General features: G+C 59.4%; 2 protein-coding genes across 3 annotated transcripts in view; both read right to left on the bottom strand.

Moving 5' to 3' along the window:
* Leng8 (leukocyte receptor cluster member 8) overlaps nucleotides 1-5,235 on the bottom strand; it is a 9,560-nt gene extending 4,325 nt beyond the window's left edge. The window contains exons 1-8 of the mRNA XM_033766141.1: nucleotides 5,101-5,235; nucleotides 3,604-3,696; nucleotides 2,812-2,983; nucleotides 2,387-2,488; nucleotides 1,586-1,696; nucleotides 625-877; nucleotides 268-409; nucleotides 3-164 (exon numbers count right to left, since the gene is read on the bottom strand). Of these exons, the coding sequence (XP_033622032.1) occupies nucleotides 3-164; nucleotides 268-409; nucleotides 625-877; nucleotides 1,586-1,696; nucleotides 2,387-2,488; nucleotides 2,812-2,983; nucleotides 3,604-3,641 (980 nt within the window). The 5' untranslated portion in view covers nucleotides 3,642-3,696; nucleotides 5,101-5,235. The remainder of the gene's footprint in view (nucleotides 1-2; nucleotides 165-267; nucleotides 410-624; nucleotides 878-1,585; nucleotides 1,697-2,386; nucleotides 2,489-2,811; nucleotides 2,984-3,603; nucleotides 3,697-5,100) is intronic.
* Nucleotides 5,236-7,506: 2,271 nt separating this feature from the next.
* On the bottom strand, nucleotides 7,507-17,575 carry Ttyh1 (tweety family member 1). Of its 2 annotated transcripts, XM_033766114.1 has the most exons (13): nucleotides 17,271-17,575; nucleotides 16,750-16,861; nucleotides 15,892-16,112; nucleotides 14,105-14,200; nucleotides 13,148-13,220; nucleotides 12,724-12,799; nucleotides 12,335-12,390; nucleotides 12,113-12,205; nucleotides 11,892-11,984; nucleotides 8,395-8,537; nucleotides 8,219-8,264; nucleotides 7,988-8,065; nucleotides 7,507-7,870 (listed from the first exon to the last, which is right to left on the bottom strand). In XM_033766114.1, the coding sequence occupies exons 1-12, from the start codon at nucleotides 17,471-17,473 to the stop codon at nucleotides 8,027-8,029; spliced, it is 1,251 nt and encodes a 416-aa protein (XP_033622005.1). In that variant the 5' UTR covers nucleotides 17,474-17,575; the 3' UTR covers nucleotides 7,507-7,870; nucleotides 7,988-8,026. The 2 variants fall into 2 exon arrangements, with proteins under 2 accessions (XP_033622005.1, XP_033622006.1); XM_033766115.1 differs by lacking the exons at nucleotides 8,219-8,264; nucleotides 17,271-17,575 and adding an exon at nucleotides 16,945-17,026.
* Nucleotides 17,576-20,243: the final 2,668 nt, after the last annotated feature.

Genomic DNA, 20,243 nt, shown 5'->3' with positions numbered 1-20,243 from the left:
TGCCCCCCCGCGCCCGAGCCGGCAGCACCTCCTTGAGCAGCTTCTCTGTCCGGTCCTTATCCTCCTCTGACTCACAGGCTGTGAAGCAGCGCTCCACGTACTCCTTCATGTCCTGCGGCCAATCGTCAGGTTTCCCAGACAGGTTTCCCCGGGGCGAAGGCCCGCTGTGGGGGCAGACACAGGCCTGAGCCACGAGGACCCCAACCCCAGCGGGGACCTCCCGGGACCACTGTGCAGGGTGCAGGCAGGCACGGCAGGCGACCACACCTGTGGTTCTGGGCTTTCTCTGGGTTGGGCTGGGGACCAAAGCTGCTGTGCTGGCCCTCCGCGCTGGAGCCAAAGCTCTGGTTGGTGACAGCAAAGGGTCGCTTCTGAATATTGAACTTGAGACCCCCGGTCCCAGGGGCTGCTGTGAGGACACACAGGGCTGAGGTCAGGCCCTTCCCAGACTCACCTTGGGCGCCCCAGAAAGCAGGACGACAGCACCAAGGCCGAGAGGTCAGGGACTTGGACCCCAAGGAGAGCACCCCAGCAGCCCACCCCACACACCCTGTGGCATCCCCACCCAGGAGCTCCGAGGTCCCGCCCCCCGACCCCTGGGCCTCACGAGGCTTTGCGACTTACGCTTCATGCGGTTCCACAGCTGCTGGCCCTTCTTGGGCTTGGTGGGCTCGGGGTAGGCATGTGGTCCATAGGCCTGGCCCGCAGGGGGCCCTGTCTGGCTGTGCTGTGTGGCAGGGGCTGTTCCAGGCTGAGGGCCACTGCTCAGAGCATGGGCCCCATGGGGGGGGTTTGAAGGCTGGGGGGGCTGGGCCGCGGGCAGCTGCTGTGGTGAGGCCTGGTAGGCCATGCTCTCGTCCATGCCAGGGACTGGGGGCTGCAGGGGAAGCAGGTCTGAGCGAGGAGATGGTTCCAGTGCTTGCCTGACTACGTTCCTCAGCACTCAGATCTGCAAACCTTCCACTCTCCCAGTCACATCCTCCCAGGCCCCATACTGTACAACCCTTTCCACAGCTGAGAGGCCTCAGGCTCAGGGAGAGCAGCGACTTTTCACACCTCAGGTACGATATGGCAGTCACAGCATCACAGTGACTGCACTGACAGCACATCCTGCAGTGGTGCCCTCTGAGCACACGTGACTAGGAGCACCCTAGAAACCCCGCTTGGGTCACCACCTCACACGGAGAGTTGCCTGAGATGAACAGGTGGTCACAAGGCTTATCGGACAGTACTGGGGGTGAAGGGGCTGGAATTCAGCCCTGGTCTATCAGCCTCCTGAGCCCCGGGCCCCATATCCCTTCAAGTGCACTTAAATGCAAAGCCAGACTGCGCACGCATGTGCATGTGCTGGAGAAAAAGACAGACTGCCATGTCACAAAACACTGCAACTGGCCTTGCCCAAGCCCATCCTACTTTCAAAAACTACGCTTTGCCCTCCTCACTGTTAGATCAAAAGCTGCTTGAAAGGGAAAATGGGGGTGGTGAAAATAGCTTAAATAATGCAAGCAACTCCCCACCGCTAGCCTCCCCAAAATCTATGTCCCCTGCTCAAGCCTGACTGGGAGCCAGCCGGGCACAGAGTTACCTGGTTCAGAGTCCCTTGGTGCTGGGGTGCTGAAGGCTGCTGGGGGGTGGCTGAGCCATAAGAGCCAGCCATCCCGTACTGGGACGGGGAGCCATAGCTCTGGTACATGCTCTGCCAAAGTCAGAGGGAGGGGTTAGTGGCAGGCCCTCCCTGCTCCCTCTGCCTACTCAGAACCATATACAACCCTGGCCCTTTGCTCTCCACTGTACAGAGACAACAAATCCTCTTATGTTAACGAAAAGGAAGCACCTCTGTCCACTCCCACCCTACTTACACTAACTCTCCGAGGGCTCTATTCAGTAAACACTCACCAAAGGCTAATTCTAAGCTCTATGGTAATGAAATAAAAGGCAAAATCAAGTTTTAACAAAGCTTGCACTGAAGATACACACACACAGATGTAGGCACAAACACACATGCCCTGCAGTAAGTATCATGAGAGAAAAAAGGCAAAGGAAAAGAAGAGCCGAGGATGCTGCTCTCAGGAAGGATTCAGTCAGGAGAGGGCCCCTGAAGGCACTATCTGAGCAAAGACCCCAAGGTGGGCATAAGGGGACAGAGACAGCTGCAGCAGAGCCAAGCACGAGTGGACATGGCGTGTGCTGATGTCACAGTCTCACAGGAATGACAAACTGGGCATGACAGGGGGTGGGGCAAGAACCAGACATGGAGGCTGTCGGGGCCCCAGCTGGACCCTGGGACTGACTTCAAGGGCTACAAGCTAGTGGAGGTTTCTGAACAGCCTGGCTCCCCTGGCCCACTCTGACTGAGGAGGCCCCTTCTCTCCAGCTGGGCACTCACCATGGGATAGTAGTAGCTGTAGGGATAGGCGTAGTTGTACTGCTGATACCACTGGTAGTACTGCTGCTGCTGCAGAGCTGAGGCTTCTGCCTGAGACACATACTGTGGAAACAGAGGCCCCAGGCTGTTGGCACCATGGCCCCCAGAAGGCAGGTTGCTCCACTGGGGTAGCTGCTGAGGGAGGGAACTGACCTGACCCCCACACTCAGGCACCCAAGGGACAAGGGATCCAGCCTCTCTCTTCAGGACCATACCATACCCAGGCTGTCTCAAGTAATAGGACCCCACCCTCTATCAGACTTACATATCAAAAAGCATCTTTTAAACACTACCGTCAGAGCACTCCATCCCAGTGAGAAGCACCAAGCCGAGTCCCTCCCCTAGCAACCTCACCCAGGGTTCCCATGCCCTTGTGGCCTCCTCACTTGTGCACTGGCCACAGGCCCATTGCTGCTGGTCTTTGAGCTGCCAGCAGCTCCTGCTTTGCTGATGCTGGCCAGAGCCTGACGGGCTTTCTCCCACTCAGGGTTCTCATGCATGGGGGTCTCCATGCCATTCTCTCTGCCAGTCCCAGCCACCATGCTGTACTGAGAAGACCTGCAGAGAGGACATCAAGTCAGTCTGTGGAAATGTGGTAGGAAACAGATACCAGGCCTTATATCTCAGATTTAAGCTCCCAACTCATCTGAACCTGTTTTCTAATTATACTGTGTTTCGAAAAGCCCAGAGCTCTCCATGAGAGACAAGAAGGCTGCCTACTTACAGGACCTATCCTGGCGCCTGGCCTAAAGAAGGCAGTAAACAAACTGAAGGGTGGTTGATGTCATAATTTAAAATGGGATCTAGCAACTAGCAGGCTTCAGTGGTTTAAGAATCAGTGAACTGTATGCCACCACCAATAGTCACCACACTGTACAAAAATAGTTAAGACTGATTAGTAAGTGCAGGAAGCTGCTTACTAGTTACAGCTGCTTGAAAGAAATCACCATAGTTCTAAGGTGAACCCTATACAGGAAAGCTCAGAGAAAAACTTAACCCCTCTCCACACTACAAATATCTCCCTCCTTTTGTGCTTAGGTGGGAGGGACTGCTGCACCTCCTCCCCCAGGCTGTGTGAGGCCCTCCCCAAGGACAGCACTGAGTCATCGGATTTCGCTCTTTTCCCACCTCCCACCACCCACCCCACCCCCGGCCTCTGTCCCTCAAGCCCCACTAACCAATCTGTGCTACGCTGGTCACCCACGTTGGCGGCCATCTGGACCCTGGGGTGGAGAGGGTGGATCCAGGGAGCCAGACTGCTTTTTCACTGTCTGTGAGAAAAATAATGAGTCAGGGAAACTCAAGGAGCATGGAACATGAAGAGGAGAAAAGCAAGTGGACTCGTGAGAAGCCACATGAAAAGCAGCGTTTGAGGTTCTGGGACTTTTGAGATCAGAGCCAAAGGGGTAAAGTCTCGAAGAGAACTCTGGGTGTGGAATTAAGGGGCTGGCATATGAATACATAACACGGGCCTTCTGCAGTGCGGCAGGTGGAAAATCAAGGGTTTGAAAACCCAGAGGCTTGAAGGGCTTCCCAAAAAAAGAAAAACGTCTGAAATCCACAAGAGGAAAGAGAGTGAGAGGCAAGTGGGAGGGGCCTCTAGGACAGAGGGTCTACAAATAACTCCAGACAAGAGGGATTTGAGAGGCAGCAGGAGGAGATGCTCCAGTGAGCAGGGTCTCCAAGGACCCTTAAAGCTGAGAAGCCTGGGAAAAAGGAAGCCACTTTTGGAGCACTGTGAAGGTGGAACCGGGAGAACACCGGTGAATGCAGGACAATCTGATAGATGGGTTTCTAGAAGTTCCTCTGAGAAGAGGCGTAAGTTCAGGTGCTTACGAGAGAAAGTCTATTTGAAGAAATAAGCTCTCAGAAAGCAAAGACTTATTTCAAAACACTACTCTAAGGGCAGAGAACAGCCTTGTTCTGGAGGTTCCTAAAAGGAGGAGCAGGCCTGGGAGAACAAGGAGGCTATCCCTTTGGTGACAAAACTTTGAGGACACCTCAGGGGGCCCACAATACCTTTAAGAAATTATTAAGGGTAGGATAGAGTACCGAAAGAAAAAGGCCTTCCTGAGGGTTAGGGCTGAGAGGCCGCCACTCCTGAAAGGGCTAGCCGAGAAACAGGAATGAATACTGCTGGAGAACCCGGAAATGCACAGGAGGCTGATGGGACGGAACAGGAACCTTAACTGGGGAAAGCTCTAGAAAAAACAAAGACATCAAAAAGGGCGCAGAATCTGAGTGGAGGAAAGGAGCCTTGAGTTGGGGGACCCGAGGAGCCCCAGGGCAAGACGACGACAGGAACCAGGCAAGAGGTCAACGATCGGGTAAGCACCTAACAACCCGCAGGCCCGAGAAAGGGGAAGGCGGACGCTGCGCCTGGCCGCCGTCGCCAGGGCAACGCGACCGCCCGCCGAACCGCAACTCAATGGGGCTTGGGGGAGGCAAGCGAAACGCGCCACCGAATTCCGAGGGGCAGGGTAGAAACGACGGCGCACGCGTGCGCTGGAGTCGGGCACGCGCACTATCGGCGCGCAGGCGCAGTGGCCGCCCGGCCGCCACACCCTATGGACTGCCGCGCGGCGTCTGTTGGAACGACGGCCGAAGAGGCCTCTGGCTCTTGGGCGAGGGGCCGAATAGAGAGGCCATCCCCGCCCGCCAATCCCCACACAAACCAGGTCTGTCCGTTTTCAGGACTCGTCAGCAGCGACCCAAGACGGTAGCGCTACGACTGCGAAAACGCTCAGCTACCCGGCAGGCTTCTGTCTTCTTTCGCTTCTACGTCCTGACCGCGACGTCGTGACGTCATGTGGAGACTTCTCCCCGCCCTCTCCCTCACCAGCCAATGGGTACTACCCGCTTGTCTTGAGCCCGCCCTTCTACGCCATCACGCGGGAGGTATTTTAATACAAGCCGGAAGTCGGGGGCGGGGACGGTGGCCCGAAGGGTCAAACGCGCCCAGCTCCTCCGGCCTTCCGCCCTTTCAAGAACTCTTGTTTTGATCCAGCGTTGGGCAGCCATTATCAATAAAGTGTGAGCTGGAGTGGTGAGAGCCGTGGGAATACCCCTAGCATCGTGAAATGTAAGGCCAGGGAAGAGAATAAGGAGCTCAAAGGGTGAAGACTCCTCACTCGAAGGGGAGCTTTCCTAGGAGAGAAAGCTAGGACTGCGCATCTGGCGTGGGGAAGGGCGACTTCAAACCCGTGGAGGCTGAAGTACGCGTGGGCAGGGCGCGGCGGTGTGCGCGGCGGGGGTGTGGGGGGTCCTGGCGTGCAGCGAGGCCGAGGACCGGACCACGTTGCATATGGGCCTCCTTTAAGACTCTCAGTGTTTCCGAGTGTGCCCGTTTGTTTTCATTCAAGACCCACAAATTGTCCAGGTCGGGGACTGGTACTGTAGTCATGGTAGGTGGACGAACAGTGTTCAAGAGGAAGTTTTCCTTCTTACTACTACTACTGGGAAGTTCTCTGTGGGTAACTAATAGCATCGTGGTTACTTTTTCTCGTGTTAGGGTAAGTATAGGTTTGGTTTTTGTTGTTGTTGTTGTTGTTGTTGAGACAGGATCTCACTCTGCAGTTTTTTATGTAGCCAAGGCTGTCCTGGAACTCGCAGTGATCCTCCTGCCGCAGCCTCCTGAGTGCTGGGATGACAGGCATGCGCCACCACGGCCCGGCTAGCATAGGTACTTTAAACAACTTTTGATAATTGAACTTTTTGTTTTAGATAATTTTAGATCTACCCAAAAAAGTTGCAAAGCCAGTAGGGAGTTAAGCAAAGCATACTTCCTGCATTTCACGTCATTATGGCTTGTCAAAACAGAATCTGTCACCTCATATCACTCTCATCTGTGTCCTTTCGATACATTTTCCACTAATGTTCTTTGTTCGCCAGAGACCAATCAGGAGCACTGCAACTTCATTTACTTTCCTTTACCCGTTACATCAGAGTAAGTTTCTTGACTGAATGATACTCATTTGCTTGATGATGCAGCTGAGGCCAACAGGTCAGGTGATGTCCAGGTCTAAAAGAGGGGTGAGGGTTGACGGGTTTCCCCTGCCAAGCCAGGTGAGCCAGGCCCTTGACCTTGTAACCCCTCTTCGTTTCTCTGTCCTCAGCAGCTCCTTCTTAAAGTCTCAAGCTCAGCCCAGGGCTGCTCTCTGAGAGACCTGTTGGGTATGCAGCGACTCCTTGGACTTCTCTTACTGGACTAGCAGATTAGCCAATCAGAGTGTTGCCAACAAATTTAGATGCCTCTGCTTCTCTTTCTGGAAATTAGTTGCCAAGAGCAGTGAAGTAGCTTTAATTTTTCTCAGTACAGGCGAGGTTTCTTTCCCAGGATGTGGCAGTGCATTGCATACCTGTTCCTGCGCTCCTGGCCAGCACGGTGGCCCTCTAATTTTAGCTCAGTAGTGGAAAATTTTATCTCAGTAGTGGAAAAAAGTAGTTTGTGGTTGTTTCACATAATGTTTCCTAATCAGAGTTTGAACGCTGGTCCACGTACAGACCCTGGGATTCTTGCTGTATTGAGTGTTCATCTTAGTTGCTTACTTTTAATTTATGGGCACATTGTAGATTATGTATTAAGAATAATATATTTCTTTCTCATATGTGTTAAAGACACATGTTGTTCACCGGACTGTAAATTTTTCTTTCCTGGCTTTATGATACCTTGCTTAAAGTGCCCCCCACCCACCATCTGGATATGCAACATACAAATATCCTCCTAACTTTCTCAAAATACTTGTTGTGTTCCTTTACTGGTACACATGTAGATCTCACCTGTCTGGTACAGAAGCCTCTCTTAGATGCAGAGTGAGTTGATTCAGCAGCTCTGCTCTAAGTCAGCAGTGCTTACAGGAGCTACTGTCGTCGGTCTCCTGTCATGGGCGTGCACATTCACACTCAGCTGTTTCTAGCTTATCCCTCGCCACTGGTGTCGCGCGTGTGTTTGCCCTCTGGGACTGGCACTGCCGCTGAGCCTGGATGGGAGCAGTGCAGCCACGCAAGCCCCAGAGAAGAGGTCACCCCGCCTCTCCTCAGGAGCAGAATCCAGGGAGGGGCGAAAAAAAGAACCCAGTGGCTCATAAAATAAAGACTTCCCTTTTATTTTACATCCGCTCTTTTCCAAGTTAGTGCCACAAGTTCAGATCTGGGGCTGGAACCACTGGAATGTGATGGGGCGGAGAGAGACACGTCCCTGCCCCAGCTCAGTTCCAACAGGATGAGACTGGCAGCGAGGGGCTTGGGCTGGCTCTGTGCCCCTCCCCTGCCAGCTGTGGTCCCTGTTCTGCCCCTGCAGCAACCTCCAGGGCTAAAGAGAGGTGGAGGGCATTGGGGCCAGGGCACAAGGCGGTCCTGTGTGGGGTGTCCATGGCCAGGAGTATTAGTGGTCAGAGCCCAGTCAGGCAAGATTAGTGGGGTCTCCTCTGGCAGCCAGGAAAGGAACTGCAGAGAAGGCGGAGAGAGTGTGCTGATGGGCTGGAGGGCCTCCAGTATGCACCCACCCAAAGGCTGCGCCTGAGGGTGTGGGAGGGGAGGGCCAGGGTGTCACCTGGAGCTCACCAAGGGGAGACGGGCTCCGGGCTGGCGGGGAGGAGGGGCTCAGATAGATGACTGCCACTGAACAAAGCGCTTGGATTCCTGCCAGAGAGACACAGGACAGGAGATAAAAGTGGGACCTGCCTTGTACTCAGGACCTGTGACCCTCCTCCCTCAGACCCGGGTCCCGACCTGGCCTCCTCCCTCAGAGGCAGGATCCAGGCCCAGCCTCCCCAGGCAGACCCAGGTCCACACCTGAGGGTTGAAAGGGTCATCATCCTCCGTGTCATCGTAGTCGTCGCTGGGGTGTGGTGGGAGTGGCAGAGAAGCAGGATGGGGACCCATCAGGAGGCCATGCCCTCCCCAGCAGTGGCCCCAGGGGGTGCCTCCTGTCTCCTCCCCCTGGACCCTGCCCTCTCTCCCCTGCTGACCTGGGCGCGAAGAGGGCCCAGGCGCGGGGCAGGCTGCAGAGGGCGGTGGCCAGGGCGCCAGCAGACAGGAGGGAGAAGAGCAGCAGGAAGAGCAGGCCCTGCAGAGCATCGTCACACAGGCCGCGCAGCGCTGCGCTGTAGTCCTGGGGCAGAGGGAGCCTGTCGGTGCTCGCACACATGCACACTGTCTGCCTGGCCGTGCAGCTGCACAGGCCGCCCCTCCTGTCTGTGCCCCTGCCCTCCCTTTCAAAGGGCTGTTGTGAGTGGAGAGGCATCGGCAGAATAGGCCTGGGTCTCTGCTGAGCTGCAGCCCCTGCTCCCCACCCTGTCCACAGCAGCCCCCTGAGACCCTGAGCCAGCCCAGGTCTCCACCCAGTACCCAGGAGCTTCCCCAAGCCAAGTGTGCCTGGGAACGTCTCCACGGCGGGCTCATCCTGTGCACCGCGAGGTGTTAGGCGGTGTCCCCAGCCTTGCCCAGCTAGATGCCAGCGACAGCCTGCTTCGTGCAGTCGTGCCGGCCATGTCTACACATCGCCAGGGCCCTGGCTCCCTGGGCTTGGACTCGCGCGTGGGTGATCCTCTCGCTTGGTACAACACAGCCAGTGCTGGTTGCCACGCTCACCAGCCCCGGACCCAGCAGGACAACCGTGACCCTGAGCCAGGAGCCTGGCCCGCCCAGCACCTGCTGTGCAGACCCAGAAGGTCGTTCTAGACGACAGCAAGCAGTGAGACTGGGAGATCAGAGCACCGTGCTGCTCAGGAGCCATAAGAGATCAGGCACTGGGCTGGCAGGGCTGGGCGGACGAGGAGCTAGGCAGACGGCCCGCTGGGGTCGGGCAGGCCACCGGGCTGCTGGGGTGTGGGGAGGTGGATGGTTTCATCTGGGGGCGTGCGCTGCAGGGTTTTGAGGGGAGGGAGACCTTGATCAGATTGTGTGCTTTTGGCTGTGGGTGGACAGATGGGGTGAGTTGCGGGGACAGGAAAGAGGCTCCTGTGCTGTTTGGCAGGGGTGAGGATGGCCAGGACCTGGCAGTCACAGGAGCTCTGCTTGGAGGGCAGCAGGTGCACCTCCAATGCCCCACCACCCTCACCAGAGCCCTGCAGGGTAGAGACCAAGACCCCTCATGCTGCTGTGAAGCCAGATAGGCCAGGCTACTTTTGCAGGGCCAAAAATAGCCTGGGAGGGGAAAGGGTGGGGTTGGAGCCACTCAGGCTCTATAACCAACCTCCTTTCTCTTGTCCCTGTCCCCAACAGCCCCCCACCCGCCCCTTTGTGCTCCCTCACCTCCCACTGCACCCCACCAGCGAGTTCTGCCCCTCTGAAGCCCATCTGGACTCCTGTTAGTGCAGCCTCACGACCACCACATGTAAGAAACCTGGAGTCCAGATGGGGAAACCGAGGCCCAGTGTCACATGGTGTGTCAGGGAAGGGCAGAGATATGGGCCCATCCGCTTCCCTCCCTTCACAAAGCAGTCTGGGACAGGAGAGGCAGCCCAGTCTTTGCCTGGGCCCCAGTGTGCTCTTGTGGAGAAGAGCAAGGACCTGTGCAGCCTTCCCAGCCCAGATGCCCTGCGGTCCTGTGCACTGGCTGTGCCGTTAGTGCTTCGGCATAGACAGTGCCCCTGGATTCACATTTCAGTAGCCAACAAGCAAGGGTGTGCAGCATGAGTACCGCACAGAAGGGCAGGGCGTGGGCGGGCGCCCGCACAGCCAGGCTCCCCGATGGCTGAATTTGGCGTCCCTGACTCTGGGGTAGGCCGGAGTGGGGGAGGCGTGTCTCCTGGGCGGAGGACCCTGTCTGAGCCGGGTGGGTGAGGCCACTCCTGAAGAGGTGGGGCGAGCCTGGGCAGCAGGCAGCGGGGAGAGGCCAGCAGCCCTCGGCCAGGCCGGTCTCTGGCTCTGTGACCTCGAGCAAGTCACTCAGCTCTCTGCCCCCTTTTCAAGTCTGCAGCATGGGATGAAGCAGTAGTTGGTTCTGTGGTCTCAGGACTGAGTGAGGTAGCATCTGCATTGCCACAGAATGGGGTGTACAGCTGTTAGGACAGGATGCTGGAGAGCGGTCCGGTCAGGGTGTCCCGGTTTAGATCCAGTTTGTCCTCCCAAAGCCTCCTAGCTTCCACCTTGATTCAGAAGGCCTTGGGGAGCCAGGCGCTGCACCCCGGAGAAGGCCGTGCATGAAGCCACAGTGCAGTGCAGACCCAGGAACCTGGAGAGGCTGGGAATGTGGGTCATCTGAGCAGAGTCACGGGCAGTGAGCAGACAGGCCCGGAGGGCTGGGACGGGCAGTGCTGCAGGGGCGTGGCCGCCAGCCTTGTGGGGCTCACGTCTCCTTACAGTGCCCTGGGTGCTGGGCACAGAGCTGTACCACTTAGGGTTGCCCTGGTGGGTTTCAGTCTTGGATGTCATTCTCTTCATCCTCCTGTTCCTCCCTTTTGAATGGGGATGTTTACTCCATGCCACTGTATATGGGCAGCAGTTAACTTTTTTTTTTTTACTTTTTCAGGGCTCACAGCTGGAGTTTGCCTCCAACCTGAGAGGAGACTTTGGACTTGGACTGTTAAGCAGTGCTGGAACTGTTGCATGTTGGCAACTCTTAGAGACGGAGTAAATGCATTTTGCACAAAGACCCACAGGACTCTTGCGGGCCAGGGTTGGAATGTTACAGTCTAGACCTGGGTTCCCCGGTCTGTGTGAACCGAGGTGGGGCTTTGGGGGGTGGAGTCGTGGCGTGTGTACTCATCTGTGGATTCGCCCACTGGTGAGCTCAGAGGCCCAGTGTGCTGTTGGGAGGTGGAGCTGCGGAAGAGAGGTCGAGGGGGTGACTGGAAAGGCCCCTCTCCCTGGCTCCTCCCTCTGCAGCCTGCTCCACTCAGGCCTTCCGCCAGCTGTTCTGCGGCTGAGCCTGCTGACCGTGGGCGGAGACTTCTGTAACCGTGAGCTAAAATAAAGCCTCCTCCTCGGAGTGCAGGACCAGTATTGTGTCTTGGTGTTGGGAAAAGCGACTGCGACGAAGCCCCACTGCTTCATGAGGGTGCCCTCCCTGGGCCTTCACAAGTGTTGCTGAAGGGCGTGTCGGCCCTCACCCTTAGGGGGGCAAACCGGCTCGGCTGGTGGTGCGTCCACCGCCCCACGCGGGTGAGTCCTCCCCGGAGCCCCGCCCACCCTGCACCTGCACCGTGACACACCTGGACACGTACTTCCCTGGCTCTGAAAACAAGGAAACAGGCACAGAAGGGTTGGGGACCTGCTCAGGACTGGAGCCCAGGCTCCTGCTCCAGAGCTCAGTAAGCTGTGATGCTCAAGGAGGGAGAAAATGGAAAGATGGGAGAGGAAAGGAGGGAATAGACGGTAGTGACTGAGGAAAGGGAGAGAGCAGATCGTGGAGAGTAATGCATGAGGACAGGACGGACGGACGGACGCCAGCATGGACAGGGGGAGATGCTGGACGAGAGGAAGGCAGGGCTCCCTGGGGAGAAGTCCCGGGAGGGACACAGACCTTGTGCAGGCCTCGGCAGTGCAGCAGTGCCACCAACTGGTGGAAGTTTCCCTCTGTCACGTTCAGTGTCTCCTCCAGAGACAGCAGAGGCTTCTGTGGTGGAGGGGAGGTGGTTACCCCCGCAGCTCATCAGGCTGCCCACGCCCCTGGCTTCACCCCGATCCAGCCAACCTGTCTCTTTGTGTGGGGTCTACCTGGGCCCTGTGGTCCAGTCCACTGACCTGTGCGGACGGGAACTGAGGGACAGCCTCTCGCTCCAGGCCCTGCAGCTGGGAGTGGATGTTGGCCAGAGCTCGTTGGGACAGCGTCAGCCTCTGGGAGAAGACAGGGAGGACCCTCGGCCAATGCCCTGGCCTTCTCCCCACGGGACCGGGATGCTGGGCCCAGCCCTGCCTCCTCCCAGGGGTCCCCTCAGTGCCGTTTCCCTTGCCCATAGCCCTCACCTGCTGGAAGGGGTTGGCGATGGCCTGGCTGCACAGGAAATAATAGTTCAGGATATCTGAATCGGAGGGGAAGGGGAGGCCGTGAGTCTGGACCCCAGGGCCTTCCCGGGGAAGGCGGGAGGGCAGAGCCCAGGGGCCACTCAGCCCAGCTCTTGAGGCTCCAGGCACCTCTGCTCCAGCCAAGCAAGTGGCGACTAAGCCGAGGATACGTGCTCTGCACCTCCCCTTGGCGCCTGCCTCCCGACACCTCTCTGCTCTGACACCAGCATTTTCACCCAGCCCTCTTCAGCAAACCAGGGCAGGCGCTGAGCATTCTAGAGAACCATACACAACCCCCATCCACTCAGGAGGACAGGGCCCTGGGAAGCCTGGGGAACGAAGGCAGTCACCTGAGCTGAGCCCTGTCTCCTCTTGGGTCAGGTTCAAGACATAAGTGTCGGGATTGGAGCAGAAGTCGCTGAGACCCTGAGTGAGAAAGCAGGAGGGTTGCCAGTGTCAGATCCCAACGTCCATTCCTGGTTCCCAGCCTCCTCCCTCAGACCTGGGAGTCTGAGCCCAGCCTCCTCCCTCAGACCCGGGGTCCAGGCTAGGCCTCCTCCCTCAGATCCAAGGGTTCGGGTTCAGCCTCCTTCCTTAGATTCCAGGGTTCAGGCCCAGCCCATCCTTAGAGCCCAAAGGTCCAGGCCTCCTGCCTCTACCCTCTCAGGACATAGGAAACCAGCCTCAACCTTGAAACTGTCCTTCCTGTCAGTCTCAAGCAAGTATAGGACCTCACCCTGCCTAGGATCCAAGAGTCAGGGCCCCAGCACTCACCACGGCCGTGGCTGCCTCTAGGCCCAAGGATCCCCAGCTGAGGACAAGCACCAGGAGACTCATGGCTGTCATCCTGGAGGGTGGCACGGGGTTGGCCCGGGTCCTGGACCCCGACCCTTCCCCTTGGCTTCCGACACCCAGTCCTGTCACAGCCCAGCCCACCCCACCAACCTCTGGAGCCTGGAGAATCCAAGTTGGGGCAGAGAGGGGGATGGGGGAGGGGCTGCCCCTTGAGTGGCCCTGGGAGCTGCTGGCCACTGCTGCCCTGCTTCTGTGGTGCAGGACTTCTCAAGCCGCATCCTAGTGCTGCCCTCCGCCCCATCTGCTGCCGAGAGGTGTGGGGCCCCCTCCAGGGCTGAATTATGTCTCCCCAGGCTGGGTGGGGCTGGGAGGGACGTGATCAGCAGGGAGGGAACTGGGGTGCAAAACGAGGGGCCCCCACAGGCACAGGGAGGCTAGAGGGCTCTCCCAAAGAGAGGCTGGCCCTGTGAGTCCTGGCTCCAGCCACTCCTAGCTGTGTAGCCCTGAACAAGTGAATCAACCTCTCTGACCTTCAGTGTCCTGATAAGGCAGAAGCACCTGCCTCAGAGGCTGGGCCAGAAGAGTGGCACGTGCCCCAGGGAGGATCCTGCACTTTACCACGCCCCCAGGTGGGCCCTGCTGCCAGCCCTCCCACTCCTGGGCCGGAGGCTGGTGAGGGAGCAGAGTGCCCGGCTCTGGGTTTGGCTGATTGGCCTTGGCTTTACTGCACGTGTAGCCGGTAGGTCTCCCACGCTCCATCCCAGGACTTGTCCAGGCTTTTCCTCTGTGCGACAGCCCGGGGGACCGTGCTCCTTGCCTGAGAGCTGTGCAGCTAAGTTCCTGCCGCCTGCGGAGCACTCAGTCCAGCAAGCACTGAGGAAGTCTGGCCAGGGGCCCTCCCTAGGAACGGGCTAGCAGCAGGCTGCCCACACTCACACGGCCACCAGCCACTTGCTCTGCTTCGCCAGGCCCAGGAGGGTGAAGAGGCAGACCAGGAGCTCCAGGAGCAGCAGGAGGACATAGGCCAGCCACCTGGGGGAAGGCAGACAGCAGAGATCAGGGGAGGCCGGCGCACCGAGTGCACCCCAGCCCGCCTCAGCCAAGGGCAGCAACACCCTGGTCACCTGCAGCTAGGCCCAGCCCTGACTGGACCTCAAGCTCTGTGACTGTGGATATCTGACCTGGCCTCTCCGGGAGCCCGTATGCCCTGCCCAGCCCTTCAGAGCAGAGATAGCTCAGCTGGTACCGGGATCTCGCTGGAGCTCGGCGTCCCAAAGCAGCCCAGGCCTCCACTTAACTAGCCCTAGAGCTACCCCAGAGCATTGCCCTCCTCGCCTCAGTTTCCCCACCTGTGATGCAGCACCACAGCACTGACTTGCAGCCGCCTGGTGAATGAGTCAGTGCACGTGAAGTTCCCAGCGGAGATGCTGCACAGTGACTTGTGTGTCAGCCTGAGCACTTAATAATTAACTGGATGTGAGAGCGATTCCCGCGATTACAGGGCAGGGCGCCCAGTCGGTCACAGCACAGTGCCCGGCACACAGGAAGTGCCTGGTATACAGTGCCCTTCGCAGGGGTCCCCGCTTAGCTGTGGCTTTTCTCCTTTGGCCCTCATCCTGCACGGCCTCCCCACACTCCTGGAGCCTCTGACCTGTGTGTGGAGGAGGCCCAGGTGTGGGGCACTTCAGAGTGGTACATCCAGAAGGTGCTGCCTGGTGAGTGTAGTTCTGCCCAGCCCTGGCACTGTCCACACAGCTGTCCCTTCCCCTCCAAGCGCCCTGCCCCTGCGGCCCTAGGATTGGCCATGGCACAGAACCTGCCTCAAGCCCAGGTCTGCCTGCCTCCCGCTGTCTGATGCCCCACAGGAAATACTGTTTCATCCAGGCCGTGGAAGGATCCAGGACGGACTCTTCTGCACCTCAGCCCCCAGCCCCAGGCAAGAGAAAAATAATTCCTAGTGGACAAAGCCACGAGGACCCCACCCTGCCGGCCGGTGGAAGGGTGGCCACTCCAGGGGCTCCTTCAGTTGCTACCTCCTGGGTGTGGCCCTCCTGACGCAAACTGCCAGCCTGTCCTACCCAGGCCCCTCTGTTTCATTTTCTCCAAGCTCTCACCACTCACCACCTAGCATCAACACATTTTGCTCTCTTGTGTTTGTTTTTTATTGGTGCCCGGCCTGTGGCTGGGCAGGACTTCCTTAGTGAGCCTCTGGCCCCACCCCATGCCCAGCACATCTGCGTGTTAGGGGCACCTTTCAGCACATGAGCGCTGCCTTCCCAAAACTCCTCAGACACAGATTGGCCCTCCACCAGCCCGAGGGCAGCACTCCCACAAGGCTTACTTTACCAGTGGGGAAACTGAGGCACTGGACTGGAAAGTAGCTTATTTGAGGCCACATGGTTAGGGAGCGGCCACTGGGAGCCCCGGACCTAATCGTATTGCTATGCCCTCCCTCCCCGGAGTGCTGTTTGCTGATTCAGTGAGTGGCTCCTTGCCACATCAGTCTAGCACTAATTTGCCGAGTGAGCCAGGAATGCGTGAATAGAGCGGGGATGCTACCGGTGAGCGAGGGAAGGGTGAATGCGCGTGTGGAGACGGCCCCACCGAGACGGCAGGCGCGCTGGCCTCGGGCTGGAGCAGCGTCCTGGCCTCTACCCACCAGACGCCAGTTGTGACAGCCCAAAGTGTCCCCAGAGGCCAGTCTGAGCCGCTGCACATCTCACCTGTACTCCTCCACAAAGGACACGTCTTCGGCCACCCGCAGGGGGCTCAGGGGCACTCCCTGCCAGAAGGCCAGCCCCTGCAGCTGCTGGGCCACCGATTCTGCCTGCCGCCGAGCCCCCCGGGCAGCGGCCACCAGCTCTGTGCGTGGCGCCAGCACCTCCTCCAGGGTGGTCAGCTCCGAGCGCACGGCCTTGCCCAGCCCCTCCACGGTCTCCAGCACCTGGGGAGGGCAGGGTATCAGGTCTAGGGAGGGCGTCCTGGGGACAGGAAGCAGGGGTCTGAGCCCCGAGGAAGTTCCCAGGACTCAGGTCCTACCCAGGGCATCCTGTGCCTGTCATGTCACTGGGGTGAAGACCCCAGCCCCCAGGGGGACTAGGTTTGGGCTCTTAGGTCTGAAGTCTGACTCTGCCTTCTGGTATCTGGGTCCTGGCCCAGCACCCGGGGATGCAATGCGACTGGACAGGAAACCTAAGGCTGGTGGCAGGGCTGCTTCTCAGCCTTGGCTGGAATCCTAAGCCTTGGGTCCAGGACTGGGGTCCCCATGCTTGCATTGGGCCAAGGATCAGGTCAGAAGCCTCCAATCTGGCCCAAGGACTGGAACTTTGGAGCCCTGTGTTGTCTCTGTCTGGTTTGGCCTGGGGCCGGATGTGAGTCCGAGTCTGGTCTGAGCCAGCTTGGGGGCGGGTGCAGGGTTCTGAGGGTTGGGCGCAGCCTGAAGGTTGCCCATCTGAGCGTCCATTCTGAGTCTAGGTTTTGGTTCTGAGTTTGGACCCCCTTGTCCTCGAGTGCAGGGCCCCACACGTGGGGGCTGGCCTGGGTGTGGGGCAGGGTCTGGCCAGAGGCTGCGGGCCCCTCACCAGGTGGTCAATGGTGCTCAGGGTGTGGTTGGCATGTAGCAACGACGTGCTGAGCTGGGACACCCCATCGCTGGTCTCGCTGTTGCCATAGAAACCAATGCCGATGCCGGCACTGAGAAGAGAAGGGCAGAGAGAAGATCTCAACGGGTCTGGGGGCCCCAGGGCCACCGTTCCCCACAGGCACCCCTGGCCAACCTCTTCATCCAGCTGCTTCACCTTCGGCCCATCCCATTGGCCCAGCCCCGTGGGAAAGGACCGGCTCCAGCTTACCCACCCAGTCCCGGTCGCCAAGGAAACGGGAAGGCCTCACTCCCCCAGCCGGAGACGTCATTGTGATGCTAATGGTGGGTGGAGTGGTGGAGGGGAAGGGCCCCCAGATTTAGCTCTAACTCGAACCTCCCCTGAGCGGAGAGGAACCCTGGATGAGAAGTCACCCCTCCCAGTGATGACCTGCCCCTCCTTCTCCACACTGTCCCAGGAGGTCCTCAGCATCTACCCCTCCAAGGCTTAGGTGGCCTGACCTTCCTCCCGGGGCTCCTCCCAGAGCTGGGACCCCAGCCACCAGCACCTCCTGGGGGACACAGCTCTGAGCCTCCACCGCACCCAGCAGCCCCGTATTGAGCATGTGGGAGGGAGGACGGGGGCGCTGGGCCAGCAGCGGGGGAGCGCCCCGACCCAGCCAACACACAGAGCTCCATTGTGGAGCCAGAGTGTGGGGACCCATGGCCCTCCGCAGCCCTCCCTCAGCAGTGGGGGGGGAGCCTGCCACCCCAGAGGTCCCAGCCTGGCCACACAGGCCCACCCCCGCCCTGGGATGGCGCCCAGTGCCCCCAGCCCCATTGTTCAGAGCCCACAAAGCTCCCCTTGTTCCCAGGCCGCGGGGGCTGGGCTGGGTTCCTCACCCACTGGGCCTCTGTCCATCTCACCGCCCACCCCACTCTGGAGAGCCAGAGGAGGCACCTTGGATACAGGACGCCCAGCACCCCAGGCACCCCCAACACACGCCCTCTTCTCCCCACAGCCAGGGAGGGGCCCCTCCCCAGCCAGCTGCAGGAGCCTGGGCTGTGGGTTCCTCACTGGCTGGCCCTGAGCCCCGAGTCCTCTATCTGTGGCGCCGGAGAGCTGCCCTGGCCCAGCGGGAGCGGCCCACCGGGGAGGTACTGGGCTTGGGACCTGGCATAGGGAGAGTTCCTTCCTTGGAGAGCCTGGACTGGGAGTTGTCCCAGCTCTGCTCGGTCTGAACCCCCACTCTGCCGGCCCCACAGCCATGTGACCTTGAACATTGCCTCCTCTATCTCTGAGCCTTTGTCTTCCAAAGTGGGCAGGACATGGAGGCCTGGCAGGTCCAGTGGGCAGGGCCCAGCCGGGCCAGGGTTGAGCACAGAGCAGGTGCCCCACGGTGAACTCCCTGACCGGAGCACAGCTTCAAGCACAGAGCTCCTCCAAGTAGTGTTGTGGCTCATGAAGGGCTGAGCTAGGGCGGTGTTGCTGAGGATGGCTTACAACCCAGCTCCAGGCCCTGTGGGCTCACCATCCTGGCTGGTGTGGGGAGGCCCACTACAAGATGTGGGTGCCTCGGCCCAGAGAGGACATCACTGCCTGGGCAGGCACAGCTATTCAAGGGCTGCCGAGTGCCACACTGTCCACCCTAAGCCTTCGCTCAGGAAGGTTGCTTCTCCTTGTGACCTCAGTTCCTCCGTCCGCCAAGTGGGCACAGCTGCGCTGGGTGGAGTGGGCTTCTCCTTCCTGTCTCTGGCCCCCGCACCCCAGGACGAGGGTGGGAAGGGTGGTGGGGAGCAAGCCGGGGGAACCCTGCCCGCGTACCACCCTGGGGCCCGGTTACCAGCCAACGAGGAGGGCAGCAATGCAGCTCCAGATGATGCAACCTCCCCCGGGCGGGGGGCTCTTGGCCCCGGGGGGGTCGGGGGGCCGGCAGCAGCAGAAGCGGATGAGGTAGACAGCGATGAAGATGAGGCTGAGGCCCAGGCCCAGGCCCGCCAAGGCGGCCACCAGCATCAGGGCCTGGGGAGGGGAGACGCTGAGCCTCAGAGGGTGCCTGCATGTGCCTGGCAGGACGCAGTCCACCCTGAGGACATTCAGGGGTGTGGGGACAGACGGGTACCGGGGTGGCATCTGGGGCTCCAGGATTTGGGCCTAGATGCTGGAGGGGGCTTCCAACTGGGCACCCAGGCCATGGGCTCCAGCCCGCGCTGTCCTCCTGTGGCTGTGCACCCTGCCTTCTCTGAGCCTCTCTGCCTCCTCACTGCGTCTCCCACAGGCCTGCTGAGGCGCCCCGGAACTGTGCGAACTGTGTGCGGTCTGGAGTGGGCGCACCCTTCCCTGTGGTGGGGAGGCTTCCTCTTCCCTCCTCCCTGTTCCCCTCAGTGCTGCCTGTGTCCCCTGCTGCTGAGCTCCCACGCCCACCGCTGCGAGTCTGTCACCCGGGACTGGGCGGCGTGGGGAGCGTGGTCTGTGACAGTCAGCGTGCGTGTGCGTGTGCGTGTGCGTGTGCTCAGAGATGGGGGCGGGAAGGTGAAGAGGGAGCAGAAGGAGGGGAGGAAGATGCCGGCAGCCAGAAGGGATGAATACAGCAGGGAGGAGAGGAGAGGAGGGAGCACAGGCTAGGACAGAGGCAGGCAGTCACAGCCCACCCCAGCTCAGAGACCGCCAGGGGTGCGGCAAACCTGACCAACCGCCCAGAGTGGGGCATCCACCCGTGTGAGCGGGAGGGCTTCCTTCCCAGCCACCCCCCAGTTGCCAAGTCCTCTGCGGTGGTTCCATGTGTTCAAGTGTGTGTGGCCTTGGGCTTCTGACTGGGAGGCCCCACGTGTGAGTGTGAGGTGTGTGTCACGGACTGGAGGCTGTAGGGGCTGCACCCTGGTGGGTATTTGGTGGGCTCCTGAGTCTGTGGATGGGGCCTGGGGGCACCTGTGTGTTTGGGAGTCTGAGAATGAGCACCTGCATGCGTGTGTCTGGGAATGTGTGCAGATGAGTATCAGAGTCAATATTTGTGTTCCTGTGTGAGCATGTACACATGTGAGTGTGGGACTGTGTGTGGTTGTAAATGATGTGAACCTGTTTTAAGTGTGCATGTATGTTAAGTGTGTGCCAGCACTGTGTAAGCATGTGGACGTGTGGATGTGACTGTGTGTTGTAGACGTGTGTCAGGGTATGTGTATGTACTGTGTGTACATGTATTTGTCTGTGCATTTTTGTTAGTGTGTATATGCACGCATGTGATGTGCACATGTGAGTGTGCATAGTATACACGCACAAGTGGATGTGTGCGTGCATGTGACTGCGTGTGTGTGAGTGCGTTGTGCGACTGTGTGCCTGTGGCCCTGGCCCTGCGCACACGGTGGTGTCCCCGTGTCTCGGGTCGTGACCCTGCGTGCACGCAGGCTGATCACACTTTGCTGGGCGGACCTGAGCGTATGGGCGGCCGCGGCCGTGTTGTGTAAGCGCCGTGAGCCGGTGGCGTGCGCGGGGCGGTA

This window comes from Fukomys damarensis, unplaced genomic scaffold (genome assembly GCF_012274545.1).
Source record: "Fukomys damarensis isolate Sample0158 unplaced genomic scaffold, DMR_v1.0_HiC HiC_scaffold_19, whole genome shotgun sequence".
Taxonomy (NCBI): Eukaryota; Metazoa; Chordata; class Mammalia; order Rodentia; family Bathyergidae; genus Fukomys; species Fukomys damarensis.
Note: the sequence above shows the minus strand (reverse complement) of the source record. Positions and strands in the feature narration are given on the sequence as shown.